The sequence below is a fragment of the Crassostrea angulata genome, chromosome 10 (assembly GCF_025612915.1).
Source record: "Crassostrea angulata isolate pt1a10 chromosome 10, ASM2561291v2, whole genome shotgun sequence".
NCBI classification, from domain to species: Eukaryota; Metazoa; Mollusca; class Bivalvia; order Ostreida; family Ostreidae; genus Magallana; species Magallana angulata.
The window spans coordinates 6,601,111-6,627,339 of NC_069120.1; the positions used below are offsets into that span (position 1 = coordinate 6,601,111).

Sequence of the window (26,229 nt, forward strand, 5' to 3'; positions counted from 1 at the left end):
AAAAATGATAAGTGTCTACACTTACTTACATGTAATACACAAAGAATCTGGGGGAATAAGCCGTTGCAAATGCCCACGACCTTCTCATACCTTTAATAAGAAGTAATAAACGTACGAGTTAACTGGGCATTTAAACGGTGGACAGTATTGTCCAAATGAAAATGTCCAAAAAGGCGTAACTGTGCTTAAATTCTATAGTATTTAAATATACTTTAAACTGGCAAATTTGAAATGACAATCAAGTACTCATTTAAAGAGATTAAATACAAAAATGTTGATTACTTTCTAAAAATATTTTATTTACTAATTTACCTCAGTCATCATATACAACCCCTAACGCAGGGGAGTCGACAAAGAGTACGGGGGAGTCGATTCCACCATTTGTAGTAGGCGATTTGTTCCGCTTCGGGAACAGGAGGAATTTAGGTAACACCTTTTGTAGGTATTTAAAACAAGTTCCCCCCCCCCAAAAAAAAATGAGTGGCGTCGGAATCAAAATGAAAGTGGGGGAGGGGGAGGGGGGCTAGACTTGTACAAAATATTGACAAGCAAAAAAAGGTCTTTGGAATGTATAAATTTGCAAAAAAAGTTAGCGCCCCCCCCCCCCCGGTTCCGACGCCTATGATATATACCACACGGAAGACAGCGGTAGTCAAACCACTAACGTATAACAAGGGGGTTATTCGTCACTGGTCATACTTTGTGTTGGTCATTGGTCCGAGTGGTCTATGTGTCTTCTGGTACAACTACTATGCTTTTTCTTTCTCAACAAAACACGCATTTGTAATGTGATTTTCCTGCCGATGCAATTGGAAGTGAAATACATGCCTAGTTAATTGTTGAATTTTCATTAGGCGCACACTGTACGTTTGACTTAGCTTGTATTCTGCATTTTGAGCACAACTACATGCTTTTGTCCAGCGTATGTCCCTGTTGTGTTAACAAGACTCTCAAGGATTCAGAGATGGAACGTTTTATCTTGCCAATTAATAGTTTCTTGCATGCACAACAACCATCTGTTTACAATATGAAATCGTGCAATCTCAACGAGAATAACATACTTTCATATCTTATAAAAGTAGTAGAAAACGCATATCAAATAATTTCAAGTTATTATTAGCAAATTTTTAATTATTAAGAAAAGAAAAGAAAAATACATTTTAACATTGTATATTATTAAGTATAAAAAGAAAATTACATTTTAACAATGTAAACAAAAAGATAAACAAAAAAACCCAAAACGCATACGATTCGAACACCTGCTTTTACAGTGCCATTTGTTCAAAGAACTCCTCGCTTACCACTACACCACCGATTTGCTTGTTTAGATGGTATAATATAGCTGATTGTATTGTTATCAGTATTACGCAAACAACTTGACTTTAGCCATTTAAAGAGCATATAACTATGTTGTTGTCTTAATAACAATTAAATGTGAAGTTACTTTTTGTGGGTTATGGCAGCACTGAATGTATATGATTACGTATATGTTTAATAAATGTAACAAAATTGAAATTTGTTAGAAAAAAATGTTAGTTTTTTAATGGACCTATGTGTTTTTTTGCCTCGGCTTATTCCCCCAGATTCTCTAATACGAAATTGTTTATACAGGGTCAATATGGGGTCAACTCAATAATGCAAGTCTGACAAATGAAAAAAATAACTTTGCAATTAAAATGACAGAAACTTTACAAATGCGATAGGATATATAAGTAACGATGATAAGCTTATTTAAATATTAAAAGATGATGATACAGTATGCAGTCAAAGGGAGATCACATTTAGAAATTGAAATTATGTATGCTGGCATCTCATTATATTGTGCTACTGCTACATGTACTACATGTATTATGCTTACCTATATTAGTCAACATCATAATGATAATCCAATTAAAACACAATAATGAATTCCTTTAGCTGATCTTAACTAATCCTTTCCTGCATATGGAAAACAGATACATGTATGTATACACGTAAACCCATCTAATCGAAGAGCTGGGTAAAACTAATACCCGCTAATGAGACCTGCAGACCTGTGTTTTGTATGTAACTTCAGACAAAGATCAGTTATTTGTAACATGCATGTATTTTTATGACCTATTCTTCAAATCCACTTGCACTATTTTAATAGGTAAATAACAGCTTTAAGGTGGTGCAGGACACCTGCATATTGTACGTGATGTATACTTCCTATTGAGATATACAATAAAGTATATTAAATATTAATTAAATATTTACCCCCCAAATAATGTTACCTAACATTGAAGCGCAGTGGGTTAGAGCGTTTACATGTCTGTAAGAGCATTGGGGTCCAAGGTGTATTTTTGGTAATTTTACTATTGATATAAATGAATTTTCATGGGGAGGGAGGGGGGGGGGGGGGTCTGAACCCCCTCACTCCCACCCCTTCTCTAAATCTGTGCACACGATGATGTACATGTATTTTTATGACCTATTCTTCAAATCCACTTGCACTATTTTAATAGGTAAATAACAGCTTTAAGGTGGTGCAGGACACCTGCATATTGTACGTGATGTATACTTCCTATTGAGATAAACAATAAAGTATATTAAATATTAATTAAATATTTACCCCCGAAATAATGTTACCTAACATTGAAGCGCAGTGGGTTAGAGCGTTTACATGTCTGTAAGAGCATTGGGGTCCAAGGTGTATTTTTGGTAATTTTACTATTGATATAAATGAATTTTCATGGGGAGGGAGGGGGGGGGGTCTGAACCCCCTCACTCCCACCCCTTCTCTAAATCTGTGCACACGATGATGTACATGTATTTTTATGACCTATTCTTCAAATCCACTTGCACTATTTTAATAGGTAAATAACAGCTTTAAGGTGGTGCAGGACACCTGCATATTGTATGTGATGTATACTTCCTATTAAGATAAACAATAAAGTATATTAAATATTAATTAAATATTTACCCCCGAAATAATGTTACCTAACATTGAAGCGCAGTGGGTTAGAGCGTTTACATGTCTGTAAGAGCATTGGGGTCCAAGGTGTATTTTTGGTAATTTTACTATTGATATAAATGAATTTTCATGGGGAGGGAGGGGGGGGGGGTCTGAACCCCCTCACTCCCACCCCTTCTCTAAATCTGTGCACACGATGATGTACATGTAGGCTGGCAACCGCCACAGGGAGGGGGCATAATTTAAGATCTCATCGATTGTATTCGACACCGATAAGACATCATACGCAACCATCATCATAAAATGCAAAAATATTAAAACAAATGTTAGCAGCACACAAACTTGTTTATAGGAATTCAAACAAATGTTAATCTGTCGTATTGCCTCGTCCTGCATGATGCTTTTTAAATTACTATTCTCACGCACATGCGCAATTCCATCTCGAACGTTAATCGTTGATGAATATGCATAAGTAAATCGCCGTTATTCATTTTCAAATTATGGCTAGTACCTCGTTGATATTTATCAAAAAATTGCAATTTTTTTTTATAAACTTCTTTCTTTTTCATGTATCGAGTCATGCTGACAAAATTTGGGTCTAGCTTTTGAACATTGCAAAAATGCCATTTATACGGCATATATAAATTTAAACCGATGAATAGTTATTTCAAAAATATTTTAATACAATAGTGTATTTAATCCAGTTATAATGAATATGATAGTAAGCAAGTAAATAGTACATAAGGAAAAAGCCATCAACAATCATGATTGGATCATGATTTGAACAAACTTGTATCTAAATTTCATGGTGATGCTTTTACAATAGTGTCAACTTTTCTGTCCTATGGCATTCACTTTTTCTATAATTATTAATTATCTCCAGTGGTAATCTTTGGAAGGGCGTATTTTCAATTCAACAAAAATTCCATCAACACTTTTATGGGGAAGGAGCGGTAAGAGTATATGCTATGTGTGTACTAAAAATAATTTAATTGTATTCATCATACATCATACTTACTTTTTCAAAATCCAGTGAAGCGTTTGTTTCAATTGTCCAGAAACTTGTATGATTTACTATTTTGAATGCATTGTTTTGCACTGATTTAAAAGTTAGGTTCGTTATACTGCTGAAATTAAAAAGTGTAGTCCCTACAAAATAAAACAAGAACGTAAACTTACTATTTTAATTATCCGATCATAGTTATCCAATATATTTAGCATAATCAAAGCAATATATACTATGAACGCTGAGTCAAAACATTCACAAATTTGGTAAAGGTAGTCCCTTCTACCCGGTAGTAGTTTACACTTCGTTGAACTACCGGTTCTTCAACACGAGAATTAATATTTTTTAAAGAATAGTTCACCAAATGACCAATAAGGCCCTGACTCTGCATTTACAATTTGCCCATCGTTATCATACACTCATCTCTCTGACTGATGAACAAAAGTAGAACAAAGAAAATGTTGCAGTTCCTACGCGAATTTTACCTTAAGGAGTTGCATATAAAATGGAAAAATCAAAGAAAAAATATCGGTGATAATCTTTTTGCATGCAACGTTGTACATAAAGCAGTGTAAAATTTTATCTGTAGAGTGTGTACTAACTTTTATAAAATAAATTGAAAATGGTTACACAAACAAATATGGCAGATTTCATGCTTTACAAAACGAGAAACCTCATTGTTGTAAAAAAAAAAAATCTAACTTTTGGGAAAATCATTAATACCTTTTAAAATCTAAGAACTTTTCGCAGTTATAAGTCATGTCTAGATTGGTCGAGTGATTACGCTGTTTGACATGGATTGTAACACATATTGGGTTCGAATCTCGGAACAGTGGACATTTTTCCAACCATATTTGTTTAATCGCATGAAAAGGTAACGAATATAGATAATTTAACTTTAACTTCAAAAGACAGAATACATAGTCATCTTCCTAACTGTATTCTTTAAAAAAATCAAATGATGGTTGCCGTGTTTGAACAATATGCACGTAAAATGTTGGTGTAAAACTCCATCGGAACATAAGCCGCTATGTTAATATAGTCGTCTACGTAATGTGTCTATATTTAAATATAAATCTTCAAGCGTTACGGGTATTTAAATTTCTATACCACCTTAGGCACCCCTGCGAATGTCTTCGGAATGATTTCTTTATCGTTGATAAGTATGGGATAAACCCAGAGGTTCTCGAATGAAAGGTCACGAGACTTCCCCGAGATTTGTTTAGTACTGTGAAATTTCGAGCGGAAGTATAAGTGTTCGGATAATATTCTCAAAATACGTAAGTACTGGTCGTTTTTCATAACATATCCTACTTTGGTTTATGTTAAAACACGAAAATCTATTAAGATGCATGTCTTATTTCATCATTTAGCAGTTATTTAAATTAAACGATGATATTCAGAACAGAGTTATCCTTCGTGTTCAACCACTCTACATGTGGTTGACAATATAAACGTTGGGTTGCTTAATAAAATCTTAGCCATGTTTGATGCTTGTAGTGTGTAATATCGTGCTTTTTAAAAAAGAATCGATGTCTGTTCTGTATAAAAACTTAGTATATCGAGTAATTTTTATGGATTATTCTGCATAAAATAGTCTGTTTCACTACAGATGCTATTACTAGCTCAGGCGCGGATCAAAAATTAATCCATCGGGGGAATCGCTACTAAACATGTTGATTGTTACTACAGCAGAGTGAAAACTTATTTTTCCTAATGTCATTTTTCATTTCTAGAAGTCATTTTAGCCACCAATTAATGAAGATAAAGTTTTAAATCAATAAACGTCCAGATTTTATATTTGATTACAAGTACCTAGATTCTATGAAATACACTATAAACACGAGGCACGTTTTAAACTGCGAAACTGAAAGGTTCAAATAAAACCACGTGGTCTAAAATTTAAATGATAGTAACATTCGCAGGGGTGTTAGGGAAATATGCGCGGATCCAGAAAAAATTTCCCAGGGGGGGGTGTTCGACGGTTATTTGAGTTTTCCAGAGGCGGATATGAGGCATATTTTTGGTAATAGTATTCTGTAAATGTAAAGGAATTTAAATTTGAAGGGGGAGGGGTCAGAACCTATACCCGTGCATGGGGAATAATCCTGTTTTTTGCAACACCCTCTTTCCATAGGAGAAATAAATTAGTTTGGACATTTTTTCTCAACAGTTAAAGACCCGTGATGTTGATAATGAAGATAACATTCTATGTTTGCCTATACCTAAATATGCAACAATTTGTAAAGATTGCTCAATATTATCTGAGATTATTATAATTATAGTACCTGTAGTTGCATTTTCCGGAACCTGGACAACTCGTTTACTTTGAAAGTTATAACAAGTGTCAATAGTTTGAGAGATATGAGACGAACCATTTGTTGCACCTGTAAAAGAGACCTGTAAGGGTTAATTAAAGACTTAATCAACTGTTAAGTTTAACTCCATGTACATGTCAGTATATTTTATCATTGCAACTGCTATTTGATTAACAATTTGCCTCATATTTAACAAACAATAGCTGGAAAGAATATAAAATCTTTGCTCCTTATAACATATTAAAACCTTAACTTATAAATGTTTTGTAATTAGATATTGTTGTTAAAGTGAAATAAAGTTTAATTTTAAAAAAATTATAAAATTAATGTTTACATGATGTAAAGCAACTCAAAAAATGGTTACCAGCAGAGGGAGAATAAAGTTTTTGTCCCAATTAGCCAGCAAATAGGTGTTTTAATAAATCAAAGAAAACTTTTTTTTCAGTCATGCAAAGTTTGTTGTTGGTAAACAAATTCAAGTTATAAGACTTTGATTGAAATATGATGATCTGGATAAAACCAGAAAAAAATCGGAGATAACAATCGAATAAAATCAATGCTGCTACTGAACAGTTTTGATGACTATTTTCCATGCACAAATATATAATGCCAGATATTTCATGCTAAGGTTTGGATAAAATGATTTAAAAAATTCACAGAAGTTAACTTTATGTTTATGCAAATAAAATTCTAATACATGTCTAAGAATACACACAAGTTGCACTCATTTATAGCTACCAGCAGTATGCAAATGACATTGGAACTAATTTTTATTTTTTGCTCGGGAATAATACACAGCTTCGTGTGTAGTTTTTGTAAAAGAGATATAAATTGAATATTGGAAACAATTAAAATATATACTGATAAAAAAGTTCAAACCTGATAAGTCATGAAGACAAACAAAACTGAATATGATAAATGCCCTGAATTTCATTGCATCTCCGAGGATAGGTCTTATCTAAAAATATAAAGCCCTGTGTATAAATATTAATAATTTTGGCTTCTTTTCTTAAAAGTGTTTCAGTTATATTTATTAGACTCACATATTTGCAATCATGCAAAATAACTATTATGATACATTAAAAATAAATTAAGCAATATTTGCATTTATTCAATTCGAATTAAGCAGATTGTTCAAGCACCTTGATTTTCATTTGTACACAACAACATAATCCTAAAACCTAGCCTTGGGTTGGCCCAATGCGTTGGTTTCAAATTTGCCTCAGTTTTGATCTAAAATTTAGCCTGGTCCTTTGGCCTCTTCGAGAATTGTTGGCCTTAAATTTTCCCACGTTTTCAAAGAGTGTTTATTGAAGTTTTATTGATTTATTACCGTATAAGAGATAATCATATGGAATACACACACACACACACACACACACACACACATATATATATATATATAAATATATATATATATATATATATATATATATATATATATATATATATATATATATATATATATATATATATATATATATATATATATATTATATATAGTTAACTGACTGGTTCAGTTTTAATTGATTTTATCAAAGTTTACACCCACCATAATATGCATATACAACACTTCTCTTACTATTGCCAAGTAATCATTATGGATTATGCAAGATATTAAAGCATTCAGCGTTAAGAATTTAGGGCCACAACCCATCCCATTTCAAAACGTTGACGAAATGTAGAATTGAGATATTAGAGTCATTTTAAAGGGACTTAGGCACAATTTAGGCTCAATTTTTTCAAAATTTATTTTTTCATTTTTAATGTTTACAATGGTCAATATGGATGTTTTTAATGCTTTGTCAAAATTTGAAAGTCAAATATCAAGTTACTAGCGAGTTACAGAGGTTAGAATTCTTTATTTTGTAAACAAAGCTCGAGTTCTGTGACTGTTTACATATGTGGTGTATTGGTATAAGTTTCAGTCTAATTAGTTTTTTGTTGTTGATAAAATAATTTTTGAACACATTGAACCGGTTTATCTTGTTTGCCAATAGATATTTTGTCAAAAAAATGGTTATTTCTTTATTAAACATTATTTGTAAACAAATATAAGACTCGAGCTTTGTTTATCTCACTTGTAACTTGACTTCTAACATTCAAATTTTGGTGAATCATTCAAATTACACAAGTAAACCATTTTATACATAAAAATTAGAAATAAAATTTTCATCTCAAATCGTGTCTAGGCCCCTTTAAGAGACTAGGCTGTTTTAAGGATCATTAAATATCTCAAACATTTGTAAATTGGGTCATAACATCAAATCTCTATATAACTGTATAATGCACACTAAAAATGCCAGTTTGTTTACATTACCTGCCAACACCGATCAAGCCCAAATTTCCCTCCCCGGAAGAAATTCGATATCAGCCTCAGGCAAAGTCTAAAACCGGGCCTAGGCTTGTAGCTTGTCTGGACTCACTTTTTAGGCCTCAATATTGCCTTTGGCCTCAATTTTTTTTTATATATTTGATAAATTTTAAAAACGTTTTAGTGAATTTTTTCAATACACATTAAACATCCCAGGTCGTGGCTGTAGCGTCTTATGATGATAGTCTATTGAAAATGATTCTTACAATTAAAAATATATTTCTATAAAAAATGTACATTTTTGACTACAGGTATAAGTGATCGACTATGATTGATTTTGATTTAGTCTTTTCTAAATTCTAAAGAACTTAAGACTGTTATTTTGCCCTGCCATTGTAAAACCCTGACGCGTTTTTTTCAAAACTGCTCTGGGGATCGGACAATATCAATTTAAATTTTCTCATAACAACAACTTGCTTGCGTAACAAATAATCGAAGAGGCCAATATTTGTTTACTCTAACAGACATTAAAGTTTCCAACATTTTTGGCTTTGTTCAAATTCTGATAATGAAGATTCCCCATTGGAATTCCCCAAATCTTGAAATTAAGAAATTGTTCATATAAGAGCATGCTATTGCTTAACGAATATTCGTTGCACAAATGTGCCCACGCAAATTCCGACTGATGTTGGAAGACCTGGTCTCCAAAAAGTATATAGTCTTAGATGTTTTCTATCAGAAATTCATTGATCTTTTAAATGTCAATTTCAGAGTACTTGTGTGTGCAATCAAGATGATTTTTTTAACAAAACAATTTTGTAGATTTCCAATGCCATGGTTAGAACATTTACGAGTTCCATTTTTAGCTCACCTGAACCGAAGGATCAAATGAGCTTTTCTGATCACCTGCTGTCCTTCGTCCGTGCTTCTGTCCGTCACTCTGTCCATAAACTTTTCACATTTTTTTTTACTTCTTCTCTAGAACCAAATTAACCAAACTTCTACAAAGCATCTTTATGGAAAGGGGATTCTGATTTGTAAGAAATTTACACAGGTGGTAGCGAAGTTTTCACACCTTGTCGCAGTCACCCGATCGTGTGTATAGACTAAGCCTTTTCTGTTAGTTCCGATTTTTTCGTTGTTCCCAGACAGACAAAAGATTTTTTCTCTAGATATATACAAAAAGGAATCAGTACACCGTCGATAAAAAATTTACTAGTTTAGCGTTGACTTTCAATCATTAAGAACTTAAGTCAAATCATTTGAAGCCACAGATATTATCCCGTAGCTAGAAATAAATACATATTTAATTTAGTCGCTGTCAACATTACTACATGTTACCGGTAGTACTTTAATCAAATACTAAAATATTCGCACGTTATGGAGAGAGAGAGAGAGAGAGAGAGAGAGAGAGAGAGAGAGAGAGAGAGAGAGAGAGAGAGAGAGTTTTATAGTAGATTATAATTATCTTGTTTGTTATGATACAAATTACTAGTTTCAGTAAATAAAAAAAACCAAACAGAAGAAAAAACGAAAGATAATTTTAAGTCAAAAACGTTTAGGAGAATAATTACAACATAACAGAGAGAGAGAGAGAGAGAGAGAGAGAGAGAGAGAGAGAGAGAGAGAGAGAGAGAGAGATGTTTTTTTCTTATCAAAATTATATTACTCTCTCATCGAACAGTGTTCAAATTCAAGAGTATAATAATAAAAGTACCGTAATAGAGTAAAATATTATTGGAACACTCTTCGTTACCACATTTCATTTTTAATTTTACACCATACTTATTTTGATATCAGCGACTGGTGGGGATGGAGTGGGTGGGGTGATGAATTTATAAATAATTGATATCCGACTTAATCAAAATATTAAAAAACGCATCTAAAATGATGAATATGAAGATTATTTCGTTTATTCGTATATATTTTTTTTATAAATATATATTTCAACTTGATTTAAAGATTTAAAGACCACAATAACCTTTTATATATACTAATATTCATTTGACAATACTAAATAAAATAAATTCAATTTATAAAAAAAAACCCTTAATATTTAGTCACTAAAACATAAATATTGAAATATATGTATTAAATACTTTCTCTTTTGAATTGAATAAGCTGTTATACTTTGTAGGCTTATTGGATTCTGATTATTTAATACCTGCGCGGATCGGGGGATGGGGGAGATGTCAGAGAAAATTCAATTTTTTTAAAACTTATATAGTACAACTATATAAAATAGGTCTTAGTTCCCTCAGAAAACAATGATAATCCTGCCCCGTCCCTGGAAACATTTCTGACCGCGCATGAAATTATAAACAAGTATGAACTTAAAGATATAGAAGCCCATTTTCTCTCTTGTTAGCAATAGGAAAAGAATCAAAATCCAGATTTTTGTCTCAAATTTTAAAGGAACTAAATATTCAATTCATTGTTTAAACATTTATAATAACTTATAAAAACATAGGTACAGTGTTTGTCAGTACCCTGTACAATGGTGTACAGTGGGGTACAATGCTGGTCTGTACCCAGTACAACGGTGTACAGTGGGATTAAATGCTGGTCAGTACCCCGTTCAGTGGTGTACAGTGTGGTACAATGCTGGTGAAAACCCATTATTACGTAACATGTCAGAAAATAATTATATTATGTGGTTACATAACAGTAAGATACACATTTTACTTCTTTAATCTATTACAAGATATCCACCAGTAAAGAGCTATAAAGACTTTAGACTCCTCTGATTCCCTAATTATAAGGGCCATCCCCTTTTTCTTGGTATTAAACGAAAGGCCTAGATCATTCAAAACATAAACACATTTTGTTCAACAAGTGTTTAGAAAGGACTGCGAACTGCATTGTCTAGCCGCCTAACTAAAAGTCATTTTTGAAAGTTGTCTAATCAAAGTTATTTTTTTTATTATAATGTAAACATTTATGTATATTTTCATTAAATATAAATGATTTGGTCAAACAAAGAGAGATAACTTTGTATTTTGGGTTAAAATAGCTCATTTCATAATAACGGAAAACGGAAATGTTTTTTTAAAACAGCTCCCCCCCCCCCCCCCCCCGTGAAACAAAAATTCCTTTTGAGGGGATTTAAATATTGTTATTTAGCATATTTTTACCAAAGGGTTTGTTGTTTCACGGGGGGGGGGGGGGGGGAACATATGTCTACAGACCGAAATACATTCCAAAAAAAGAATTTTGTTCTGTAAATTTTCGAAAAATAATTAACAGATATGAATTAAAATGAAATTTTACTTTAATATATATCGTAAATATGTTATTATTAAGTTTTTATGCACATATTGGCCGCTAAAAAATATTTTCCTCACTCATAGAGACCGATTTCAATGAATAAATTTTAAGACCTCCCGTTAGCAAAACTTTTGTTTAAAGATAATTAATTTGATTACAAATTTTATTTTGATATAAATTGATTAGGATTTGATTATACTTTTTAGTAGAAAACTTAGTTTTTGATTATCTGACAGAAATTCCGAAATAATTGGATGTAACATGTAGGCGGGAAACGGGCGTTAGCGTTCGCAGTTATTTGTTATTGTTCTTGTAAACATATTTTATTCAACAAGTGTTTAGAAATTCGTTAACGTTCTTAAATTATATGAGAAAGAACGTTTTAAAGTAGATCCAGTGTTCTGTGACGTCACACTTTTTTGTAAAACTTTGAATTCTTTAAAAATTGTGCAAGATAGTTTTATTTATTTTATGTGAATATAATCACATGGGTGTAATTAGAATTATTGGTAGGTTCAAGATATTTTTGCACTTAATTTTATACTAAATTTTCAAATTTTTATATATTTTATCTATGCAAAGGGGAAATAACTCTTTTTCTGACTTTTCTCTCAGTTGTATGTCTAAATGCTATAGTTTTTCTTATTCCAACGATTAATTTTAAAATATTTTTGTAATTTTAGTTTTCTGATAAAGTTGACATTAAAATTAAACAAGAAAAACAAATTTCTGCCTACAAGATTTTACTTTTAACAAAAAAAAATACATTTTTCTAATGCTAAAATATGCTTTAGTTTATGTTTATCTGGCATCTCAAAAAGTGTGATGACATGTATATTTTTTCTAACAATTGATGACATTTAAGTCTATTAAGTCGAAATCAGTTCGGTTTTTCAACTTTCCTCAGAGAATTTTACGAGTATGGAGCTACCTTAAGGGCCGATCCCTTATCTCCTTATCGGGGACACATAAAGAAATTTTGATATCAGAAAATTTTGATGGTTGGATATTGTTTAGAACATCATTCTTGGCATCTTTTATTCTATGTTGCTTTTTAAAATATTTGTCCTTTTTTAGATATAAGTGATCAAAGTTCTAGACATCTGACCCCTTAAAACCCCTAAATATGTTACGCATGAGCATTTTTATATGATCTATAGTTAAACAAATGTGAGATGAACATTTTTGCTTCTTTAACATATTACAGAGTATTCTCAGTAAAGTGCTGCTATGAAAAAAGAATTTTTTATTTATAATCAATGGCTAAATAAATGTGTGATGAACATGTTCGCTTCTATAACATATTACAAAATATTTCTCAGTTAAGTGCTCTGAAAGAAAGACACTCCAGAGCCCTTTTGGCCCCTAAATTGAGAGGCCAGTCCCTTTTTCTTGATATTAAATAAAAAGTCTTTTGATATTAAACATATTTTGTTCAAAAAGATTGTGTTTAGAGATTTGGAAATAACGATTTAGGGACCGACCCCTTATCTCCTTTTTGGGGCCACATAAGGAAAATTTGATCCTTGAATATTGTAAAGAACATCATTTTAAGCATCTTTTATTCTATGTTTGTCCTTTTTGAGATATAGGTGATCAAAGTTTTGGACTTCTGGTCCCTTAAAGCCCCTAATTACGTAGCACATGAGAAAAAATAATAATCTTTAGTTAAACAAATATGAGATGAACATTTGTGCTTTTATAACATATCACAATATATTTCTCACTAAAATGCTATGAAATTTCGGTGAAATTCCGTTGCTGATCGCTGCAAATATTTCAGCCCGAGATCAATCACACGGAAAATAGCGAGTTTAGTTATAAAAATCCAACTCTTGTTTAAGTAAATATTAATCTATCATAAACACATTTCTTTCTGTATATAAAGAGAATGATGCATAAAAACGAATTATATTACATATCAGTTAAATATTTATGCAGATACACATTTTGCATACGATTTGTTAACATTGTTTTCATTACCACACACCCTAGCTGATTCCCGAGAACATTTCAGCTCGAAATCAAATATCACACAGAAAATTACGGCTTCAATTAAAATTCAGCTTTGTTTTAATTAGATATAAGTTATACAATAAATACATTTGTTTCTGTGAAATATGTTGCAGGAAAACAAATTTTTACCGCCTTCCAAGATAAAGAGTTGAAATAATTTACAGTTTCCGGGTTGTGCACTTCCTCTTCCTTGTTATTTGTAGAAAATACATGATGTAAATATCTACATTTATTTCATTGGTTGAAAAACTGTTCGGCGCAAGGGAGATAATTTTCTGATGATCTTTTTTACGTACGACTTACCAAATTTCGTAGATTTCAAATCTTAAAAATGGGAAAACGAAAAAGCAATTGCAATTAATGAAATTCAGGCTTTAATTTTTCCAGTACAAGTTGTTAAAAGCAATATTCTTTAATATTTATTAAATATTTTGCCCTTTCCTTTTGTATGTTGAATTTTTTTTCTTTTCCTATTGTAATGTTGAAAATTTGATACGGTATGGCTAATATCAGTAAACAAGTTTGCATATTAGATACGGTAAAACTAATATCAGTAAAACAAGGAGCTGAAAGCTATGATTCTAAATTTGATTTAAAAAAAAATAATACGACCCTTTCTAAGATCTATTTTATCTACTATGGTCAATTTCAACTAACAAGCACGTGATAAGCATTTCTCAATTTCAAGCACGCGGGTTTATGGCACATGTAATAAAGTTCCACACGAAGGGGAAAGCGACATTTATGTAGAAAAGAATTAAAATTTCTTTGATAAATTAATACTATTTTTAAATTAGAGTTTGCTCTAAAGACGGTAGCTTTTTTAAAAAGCTAAACTTGTATTGCATAATAGTTAATGATTACTCAAGTATACACTCCGCGTACGATTTAATATATTCAATATAAAGGTAAATATGTTACATTGTTCCTAAGAACTTCGATAGTTGACATAAATATTTTCATTTTCAAAGCTTATAGTAATATTGGTTAATTTTGATCTAAATAATTAAGAAATTAGTATCATTATAGAATGCTGGAAAGGCTTTTACAATTCTTGTTCGAAAAAATTTCGTATACGGCGCACTGAACGAAGTTGCAGGTGTGAAATAAAATTTACTTGCCGATGAAAGGGCTCGAAACTATAGACACGATAGGATGAACAAAAAAACTGTAAAAATTGAATGATAAACCTGATAGGATTAACGCACGATAGGATAGGATTAACGCACGATAGAACAGTATACGCGCACGATACAATAGGATTAATACACGATACGATAGGATAGGATTTTAAAAAATAACGTTGCGGGTATTGTAAGAACCGTACGAAAACAATAAGTCTTCAAACATCGTATGGGAGACCCTAAAATTTGTTTCTCAAAATATTTGTCTTTTTTTAGGTAAAGGTGATCAAAGTTTTAGACTTCTGGTCCCTTATAGCCCCTAATTACTAGCACATGAGAAAAAATTATAATCTATAGTTAAACAAATATGAGATGAACATTTGTGCTTTTATAACATAATATGTTTTACGGTGCGACCGTTGGGGCGAGCGCAGCATGTGATCAAACAATGAATTATGATAAATCAATAGAATAAACAAAGTCAATAAATTCGATTGCAAAATAAAATAAAACATAGCTTTTTTCCAGTAAATTTACATAATTCATAGTTTATAAGATTTGTTATTTATTTATTTATAAGTAGAACATTAGTTCAATCTCAGATATACATGTAATGTTGTTGAATGATAAAGATTTTAAATATAAATGTTCATTGCACTGTATCTCCCTATTAAAGTGATTGTAAAGTACGTCAGTTCATCCTCCTTTTTGCAGTAGACATTTTTTCTTAAACTTACATACAAAAATTGACTTATCATAGTTTTTACACAAAGAAAATCGACTTATCATGGAGTTCCCCTCTCCTCTTAAAAATAAAATGAATTTCTTTTTTTTTTTTCAATTTACGCTTTAAAAAATTTGCTTATCATATTTTAAAAAGAAAATGGAGTCCCCCCCCCCCCCAACCTTGGGGTTGGAGCATGTAATAAATGGAAGTGAAAATAAAGAAACGATTGAACTGCTAAAGAGCTGAAGGATTAGAATTTTTTAGATTTTGAGAATTATCCTTTTTTTTCTTTTTGCTTGTAAAGATTTTTTTGGTGAGGCTGCCATCCACCCGCCCACCCACCCCCTTTAAAAAAACGATGCTACGTTAACGTTCCTGGAAATTAACGTTACCGTAATTATAGTGAATAAAATGTTAGCATTCATCCAAATGAGTGCAAGTTCCAACTGTTTCCTATATCTGAAAAAATGTCCACATTCTTTAGCTTTGCAAGATTTGAGAGGATTTTCAGCTGATTTACAATAACTTCAGTTAGAGTAATTTACCCTTATTGGGACGTCAAAGTTCAAGTTGGTTAAGTGTTGTTTGACTCTTTAAAACTCCCATGAGAAATTAAGGTACGCGAAGTTTACTGTTTTATTTACTTAAAAAGCATGATGTTCTTAAAATTACACATCGTATATGCTTCTCAAAAGTTTTACTTTGATTTTCGCGAGAACGTGAGGTTGGAAACCATTTGTACTATGAATTGTGGGTCAAAATTTACTGACGCCGAAAAAATCGATCGGATCAATGTGTAAACCTTTGTGACGTCACTTGATTATTTTTGATTGAGTGTACTGAGGTGAACTTTATAGGTAACATTGAATGTATGTTGTATACATCGTTATTGTTCTTATTTTCTTGCTGGTTCTCGTGAGAGTGTGAAGTGATAAAAATTGCCATGATTACTTGGAACTACTGGGACGATTAAAACAATGCATTACTGGTCCAATTTACTGACGCCAAAAAATCCATTGAATGAATGTGCAACTAGTCCGAATTTTCTATTCACGCACGCCTTGCCGGTAGAGCTAATTTCGCGCTGCGCTCGCTATTACAAAATATTTCTCAGTAAAATGCTATGAAAGGAAGACTTCAGAGCTCTTTTGGCCCCTAAATTGAGGAACAACCCCTGTTTTGATTTTAAACATATTCTGTTCAACAAGCGTTTAGAAACTCGTTACCGTTCTTAAGCTATCTGTCAAAATATTTGTCTTTTTTGAGATATAATAAACGATCAAAGTTTTAGACTTCTAACCCCATAAAATCCTAAATGACGTAACGCTTAAGAAAACATTTCTTTGAAAATTCTTTATAAACATTCATAGAAATCTTCAAAGAACATTTCATTTGAAAAAAAAAAATCAAAATTGTAAAATTTTGTAAATTATATTTGAAAAAATTCCAAAATTTTCTTATTTGGGGGATAAAAAGGGACGAATGTTTATTATTCAACATGAACTGCCAAAGGTAGATCTATCACCGCTAAAAATTTCAAATTTCTACCTTCAACCATTTTTAAAATATTTGCTGGACAAAATATATATATAAATATCCAAAACGATAGGTATGCATTGCTTTAGATACTGACTTCTATCGGTGAAATTCCGTTGGACATTTTTGAGATATTGGTTTGTGAAAAAAAATTGTTGAAAAAAAGAGAAAAATAATAGGATACCTAACAAAAACCATAATTGGAAACGGAAGACCTTAATAATAAGAACCGTCGACAACAATAAGTATGACACATAAAATATATTAATTTTGTTGTGGGCGACGGCTGCGGACACATTTTCCTCTTCAAAAAACTATGAGAAAATGTGCCATTTTTCATCATTTTTGACTTAATCTTAGAAATTTGCCAAAATGTTAAAGTCATAATTATTTTTTGAATCAAGATAAAAGTGTATAACTTGGTATTTTATATACATACATGTTCAAGATAGCATATGTGTATTTTCATGAGATTTAAACCACTTTTGAATTTTAGGGCAAATATTAAAAGAAACTGTACCTTTACATTGACAATATTATCAAAGTATTAAATATATTTATCCGAACTTCTTGGGGGTTATTTTGGCATGAAATATGAAAATTTCGTTATTTTTAATATCTACTGTATGGTTATTCGATGCTTGCATATTGTCCGATCCATGGTAAAATAGCTCATTACTGCATTAGATTCGCTTTATTTTCTATGCTTAAACAAATTCCCTGATTTTCTTTCAATGATTAAGCAAGAGGAAATCAGAAAATTAAAAGAAAAGAAGTCCTCAATACCTGTAGCCATATAGAAGTTTTAATTAAAGCCATCTAGTGAACATAAATCAACCAAAAAAAATCAATAAAACATCGTAAAGAAAATATAAAAATAAAATTGTGGCCAATTTTTTTGTAGAGGCCAAATTTGAGTCAAGGCTAATTTTCTGAGGCCAAGTCAGGTTTTAGAGTATGCCGAACACAACCAAGTACAAGAGTCCCAGGGGCTACATCGTTCACCTGATTGTCTTATTTTGGGCCCAAATGTTGTCGGAGTCAGTGCTTCAATATTTTTGTATTTAAACTATATCAAGATGCATTAATTGTGGTGAATTCGGAACTTATGTGTCCGGGTTGGTTTGTTTTTTATTTAGTTCATCCGGTGTTTACATGTGCTCGAGACACTTTTGCCCAACTCATTTTTTATGTACATTTACGCACTACGGAGTAAGTATTTTGTTTAGCATTGTACAAAACATTTACACCCAGATTACCAATTTGCATTAATGTAATTCTGCTGTCATCCCTTTAGATGTCAGTTCATCTTCACTAGGTTTATCAAAACATGTGGAAGGCATAATGTAAAACATGGAAATTTAGGAACATTGTTAATTACATGCTATTAAAGGTCATATGAAACGATTTTTAACACTATGATTTTCTCTCATAAATATCAAGCTTGGTATAAACAAATGTTAAAATACGTGATGTAAAATTTTTTTGCCTTTGCATTACTGAGAAATAACCGTAAAAACTGAGCACCTGAAAAAATTCTTCCCCGCTTATCGTTCTTGATTTTGTGGATTTATGACGTCACACAGACCCACCGATGTAAACAATGCATCAAAACTAGTGTAATTATACAGAAGTTTATCGATTAAATTTGAGTAATTTCTGCATACATGAACGTGTCTTTCTTTTCAAATGAGATCATTTGATTTCGTAGTAGCCTACAGATGACTTAGTTTTAATTGGTAGTTATAATGAATAAATCTAATATTAGCTTCTCACCAGAGTAAAGATCCCGTACTGCAGTGGAAATGCAACGAAAGAAATGCTCCAACATTAACAGCTGATTAAGGAATTATTCTTATCCTTTTGAAATAGAAACATCATTTTCTTCTTCGGTACGTATAATGATTGAGCTACATTTAAAGGGAATATTAAAGCAATATCTTTAGAAAATAATTTGTGTACACGTGTATTAACGTTTTATTAAATTATATCGCGGAAATATGGCATTTAAGGATTTAGAAATGTATCGGTAAAATAAATCGGTTGTTTGATAAAAATAGTTGTGAACGAATGTGAAGATAATCAACAGATTTTTATTAAGAACAAGCATCAATAATGATAAAAAAAAAACGAAAGAAAAAATTGCGGAAGAAAGTGAGATAAAAGGGATCTGTGAGTAAACACCGCATATACACGTTTCAAAATCAAAACATTAATTTGAAGAAAGTTTTCTTAGACTAAAATAATTTTAAAATGGTAACATACATGTATTTGTGAATTTGAAAGCGAAACAAACAATATAATCGTGAAGCGAATGAGGCACCACGAGTTGTTTAGAAGAAAAAAAAATCTTAATGAATTGCATGAACGTGCAAATGGGAAAAAACGATCAGTTATTTTTGAATTTGTCAATTTCATTAAAAAGATCGAAATAAAACATATATAAATGCATATATTAAAATCATATTATACTTGCATGTGGATCTATGAAGAAAATCATTCATTCTCCGTGCAGTCTCGAAACTGAATATGTACACGCTATTAAACGCACACAATTTTATTTCTTGAGAGAAAAAATACTGACGTGGTTGATTATTGTATAATTATACAAGTTTTTATATAAAATAGTATTTTTTTCTTCTTTTAAAATGCTGCAAAATGACATGGGTATTTGTATTCACAACATAGCTTTATAGGGCTGTTGGGTCTTACTGACGTCATAAGCAACGGAGGTAAGCCGCGTAAGTCAATGTTCCTTTTCCCGATTAAGTGATTTTGATCGACTGTGGCGCTCACATTTTGCATAAAATATTCAAAAAACAATGTCAGTCTTATTAAATAGGCACTTATGAACTCATTCCCGTATATAACTCAATATGGTCAGGATATCGTTTCATATGACCTTTAAGTCACACTAGCAGAATGTTACAGTTAATATCCTATATGTTCTTACAAGTTTTAACTGTTATTATCAATCTGAGTTATGTATAAGCCCTAAACCTTTCCATGATAAAATTTTCTTTATTTGGCACAGTGTAAAAAATAGATTGGACTTGACATGGTACAATTTTCTGTAACTTGTATTTGTACTTTTGCAGTTTTCACCCTCACTGGAGGAGCAATAAACACTTTACTCAAGGAGAAGGTTTAGTTGTTTATCGGCACATTCATTCATAATATTAAATGTACATACACTTGTACTATAAGTGTAGAATGCGTACTTTAATCCACCTGAAGGTAAGCTGCAAATCTATTTGAAAAGGGTGTTTTGTCAGTAATATCTTGATATAATTTATAAGATACTTGGCCCTGGCAGTGCAAACACAAGAGGTAGTATCGACGTCCACCACCCATTGTTGTACTTATCTTTGAATAATTGTGCCTATCTTCAAACTAAATACAACATATCAACAAAGGATTTGAAAATAGATACAATTCAATTATACCTAGGTTCAGTTCGTTTTGAGTTATTGAAAATAATGAACGCCCCCTGGCGACTTGAACATTGAGGGAAATACACATGCAGAATGTAAATATCTTTAACGAAACCATTGAAAAACATAGGTAACAGATTACAAAGCTCACCAAATGAGGCATCACCTGTATGAGGCATCATCTCTTTGAGACAACCTTTCTCATATTATATGACAATCATCTTAAAAATATTTATGGATACTGTTTTGACACAATATTGTATATCATATGTTAAAAACAGTTTGATAATTGTAAGATACAATGTTTATCAATACAATAACATAAAATTGTATCCTATAAAACTATAATATATATATCATATGATTCAATACTGATATATATTATGATGCAATATGATATTGCAACATATGATATAACATTGTATCAAAATATGATATTATATCATACATTATGATATGGTATTGCATCGTGTAAACATCAATGTATTTGATCACATAATACAAAATCATAATAATATAATACATGATACAATATAGTATCATATCATATGATAAAAAATCAAATCACATTATACACCACATTTATTTCGGTAAGTTCTTGAACAAAAACACAACCAAAGCGTCCTGTTTTCATTGCGTCGCCAGGATGAACTCCTTGATAGCTAACGTAATTTGCAATTTTATAAACTATACAGCTATGTGTTTTTCTTCATATTTGTTATCTAAATCTTTGACAAAATCTTTTTAAATCAATTTTTGGTAGTAGAAATAGTTATATTAAAAATGCTAAAAAATGTTCGAAAATAGGTCACTGAAGTGTTGAAGCGAGGGGCTGTGTCAACAATTGTTCAGACCGGAAGTATTTGTTAAAGCATCACCCGTTTGATAAAGCAAAGGTTTATCAACCAGGTAATAAACACCAAATAAAAAAAACCTTTTACCTCCTGGTTTGTTCGAGGAGTCTTATCAAAGTTGTTGTTTGTATGCCCAATTTCCCAGATTTGTCAGATAATGGATATTTTTATTTGACAAAGGCGGAAATGGTGATCTTTTTTATAAATATTAAAACATTCAGACATATTTAAGTAACAAATAAATATATAACATCACATATTAAGGGTCATTAATATAAAATACATGGTCACTGTCTTGAAACATATGAATTAAGCTATATTTAGGCGGGTTAAGAAAACGTGACAGAGGGCTAAGCTGGCTGAACCCTCTTCACGTTTTCGATCCTAGCCCAAATATACATTGTAGCTTATACTTCGAGACATTTATGTTTATTCCACAATATAATATCAATTTTACGCATCAAACAAGCTATTTTCAACAAAGTTCGCTGAATATCTGCAGTTGAAACTATTACACTATGGCGTAAAATAAGCCAAAAGATGTCGTCACAATACAAATAAAACGCTGCGCGAAAGCGTGCGTACTCGATCGTAAAGTTATTATGTTTTTCCTGATTTTTACACTAATTCGCAAATCCTCATATCCATTATGATAGCTAACCGTCGCATTGCGCGTCCGTTGTTTACTTGCCTTGACTGATTGCCTAATATGACGTCACCTTTGTTGGAGTCGAGTTATTTACGTTACCGTTTACGAATCAACAAATAAGAAGCGATTAATTGACATAGAGGGAATATAATCTAAATATTATTCCTAGGCGGTCAATATTATACAAATATTGACTGGGGTTGAGGGCAACATTGATTATATTAGCCCCCGAGGGACGAAATATTGCCCGACGCGAAGCGGAGGGCAATATTTTCGTCCCAAGGGGGCTAATATAATCAATGTTGCCCGAAAACACAGTCAACATTTGTTTTGTTATATGAAGAAACAAACAAAAATTTAAGAAAGTAACTGAAAACAGATCGCCGTAATTTTCTCAGCTCAACAAAGAATTCACGAATTCAATTTTGTGCAAAGTTCATTTCCAAAATATCCTCAGCATCAAACGGTCACTGGTGATATTCCGCCGACCATAAGAATTAACATACAGATGTTCTACCTTATTTTACTTCACAGTAATTCGCAAATCCTTATATCTGTTATGATAGCAAACCGTCGCATTGCGCGTCCGTTGTTTACTTGCCTTGACTGACTGTCTATTATGACGTCACCTTGTTTTGGAGTCGCGAAGAGTTATTTACGTCATCGTTTACGAATCAACAAATCAGAGGCGATTATTTGAAATAGAGGGAATGTTCTCTAGATATTATTCCTAGCCGGTCAATATCAAAAAAATATTGACCGGTCAATATTTTTCGGACGAGCAAATATTACAGTTATTGCCTATTTGTCTATATAGAGTTATATAGTGAGAATATACTACTGAATATAACAATAAAAAATATAACATTTTTGAATAAGTTTTCTCGTTATGTCACAAATAAGATAATTTTATTACTGTGCCCTGAAAATTGCTGAATCACACCGGAAACAGTTATATTGCCCTCCCGGAAACAGTTATATATCACAGGAAATAGTTATATTGCCCTCCCGAAACTGTAATATCACCATCGCGTGCAAGAATTCTGCATATTAATTACGTCGGGTTCGAAATTCAACGAACCAGTTGCTAAGCAAACGTAAACAGATCAGCGAATTTTAAACATGTCAGGCCAACGTCTGCAGTTTGTTCATCTAAATTCAGAAGAACTAGCATTAAGAATCAATGATCAGCGTATTACTTGACGTTTTACATTGTACATTGACTAAATATGAGCATGTGCCATTAAATACTCTTGTGAATTAAATAAATATTTTGATTACCCGAGTTTGATTTGTTTAAAAATGTTATATAACATATATTACATGTCTTTTCGGGCGACAATACCAGAATATTTGTCCCTCGTTGACAGGAAAGCCCTGGAGTGTTATGTCGCCCTCTGCCTTCGGCATCGGGCGACATAACACTCCAGGGCTTTCCTGTCACCTCGGGGCAAATATTCTGGTATGTCGCCCTCGAAGCCATGTAATATATGTATAATATTGACCAGTCAATATTTTTCCGACGAGCTAATATTACAATTATTGACTATTTGTTTATATAGAGTTATAAAGTAAGAATATACTACTGAATATAACAATATTATATATTACACTATCATATAAACAATATAGTTTATTTTTACATCATAATATATATGAAGTATTATTGTATCATATCAAACAATAGTGTTTTATATCATACAATACTACATGTACACCATAGGAATCATGTAATATCATTTCACAACAAACACATCTAACGAACAAGTTTGCGCGAGGTAGGAGTTTTTTAGCATCCTCGATAATGGAGATCAGGCTATGTATCTGAAGGTTCCCCTGTCATTCATTTATATTACAGTAAAATCAACTATGCAAGTTTGAAATAGTACTGTTATCTATTAAACATATGACCTGTTTTAAAAAACTAAACCCCATCCAGCATCCGAAACTTATGGCTAAGATTCAGCATTCAAGCCTGTCAGGTGCAGGAGTATCATAAGACGCATCATCCATGCAAGTTGGTGAAGTTAGAACCAGTAAAAACTAAGATATAGTCATCAGAGGACACCTGCTCCAAAAATTGTAATCAGCTCTGAAAACCTTAACCTCATCCAGCATCAAGAACCTATGGCTCAGATTTAGCATTCAAGCCTGTCAGGTGCAACAGTATCATAAGACGCATCATCAATGCAAGTTGGTGAAGTTAGAACCAGTAAAATCTAAGATATAGTAATCAGAGGGCACCTGCTCTATAAACTTTAACCAGCTCTTTAAACCTTAACCTCATCCAGCTGCAATAACCTATGGCTCAGATTTAGCATTCAAGCCTGTCAGGTGCATCAGTATCATAAGACGCATCATCCATGTAGGTTTGGTGAAGTTAGGACCATTTATAACTAAGATATCGTAAATCGTAATCAGAGGGCACCTGCTCCAAAAAATTTAACCAGCTCTACAACCCTTAACCTCCTCCAGCAACCGAAGCTTATGGCTCAGATTCAGCATTCAAGCCTGTCAGGTGCATTAATATCATTAGACGCACCATCCATGCATATTTGGTGAAGTAAGGATCGTTAGTAACTTAGAAATAGCTATCAAAGAGCAAATGCACCATAAACTTTACCCTGCTCAAAATACCTTTACCTCCTCCAGCTTATGAAATTCGTGGCCAAGATTCAGCATCCAAGTCTTTCAAGTCCGAACGCAAGTCCAGATGCATAATCCATGCAAGTTTGGTGAAGATAGGACAAGTAATAACTTAGATACAGGACCTGCAACAGAAACCTTAACCAGGTACGGACGTTGACGCCGGGGGTATAGCATAATCTCCCCCCCCCATCTTCGTCTCGGTGAGCTAAAAATATTCTGTATGATTGAGTAAGTAACCACTCTATTTGTTAAATTATTAAACAATCATGTTATTTTAGGAGTTTTTTCTTGAAAATACTTGAAAAACGTGTCATAATTATAAAGCCAAACAATAAAGTTTATCTAAGATGCAAAATGTGATATTATATTGCAGGATAAACAAAATACATGATAACTGTCTTTCAGTATAAGCGATGATATGGGTTCGAACACGCGAAGAGGGCTCGGCAAGCCTCACCCTCTGCCACTGACGTTTTCTTGCCCTCGCCCAAATTCAGTGTTATTTCAAAACAGTTACTACGTATTATATATATATACCTATCTTTAATTCATAGCATTTGTACCTATCTTGAATTCAATTGTACCTACCGGTATCTTCAGATGAATTAAAGATATGAATAATTGAATTAAACAAAAATATAGGTATAATTCAGTCATTCTTATCTGGAAAAGAAAGAGAAAATGTTGAAATTCACGGAAGGGGTAGTGGTACTCCACTGAATTCGGAGTTAGATATCATTATATTATGGTTTAAAGTTTATCACAGAAACAGCGTAGTTTGTTTACAAAAATATAAAAATGTAAACAAAAACGTAAAATAAAAGCAAACAAACGAAACAAAAAAACATACCAAAAACAAAAAACAAAAAAAAAACCGAACACCATTACCTCAAAAAATAAATGGGTTTAACATTTGAAATGGTTGATAAAACAACTAACGGTAACATGATTAAAAGCCATAGATAATTACATTGAAAAAACACCATCCAAGCTTTAATGATGACATTGAGAAGACACCATCAAAGTTTAGAACCCATGAATAACAGCTGTGCTTCAATAGTTGATAAGATTATCAGAAAAAAATAATCATTCATTCAAGTTAGTTACTCCTTTAATGATTATATTCAAAATGGTCGTCTTTTGAGCCTATGACACAAGGCTAAGGTTAAATAAGGACAACGAAAGTTGCCATTTATATTTAGTAAGTACAAATAATTTCATTCTTATCAAAAAAACATATCAACAAAGAAAACAGACTAAATATCTCATAAAGAAATAAGAGACTCACAGATTTGCGTACTGGCATTAAGCCTATTCGGTGTAGAGTTGCACGTTCAGAATGTTTATCTGTCCTATAGTCCACTGATAAACGCCCCCTGCAGATAACGTTATCCAAACAG

General features: G+C 32.1%; 1 protein-coding gene across 1 annotated transcript in view; it reads right to left on the bottom strand.

Moving 5' to 3' along the window:
• Nucleotides 1-26,229, bottom strand: part of LOC128165295 (protocadherin Fat 4-like) — a 125,754-nt gene extending 99,525 nt beyond the window's left edge. The window contains exons 1-4 of the mRNA XM_052829690.1: nucleotides 26,118-26,229; nucleotides 7,139-7,217; nucleotides 6,230-6,328; nucleotides 3,954-4,084 (exon numbers count right to left, since the gene is read on the bottom strand). Coding sequence (XP_052685650.1) covers nucleotides 3,954-4,084; nucleotides 6,230-6,328; nucleotides 7,139-7,217; nucleotides 26,118-26,135 — 327 coding nt within the window. The 5' untranslated portion in view covers nucleotides 26,136-26,229. The remainder of the gene's footprint in view (nucleotides 1-3,953; nucleotides 4,085-6,229; nucleotides 6,329-7,138; nucleotides 7,218-26,117) is intronic.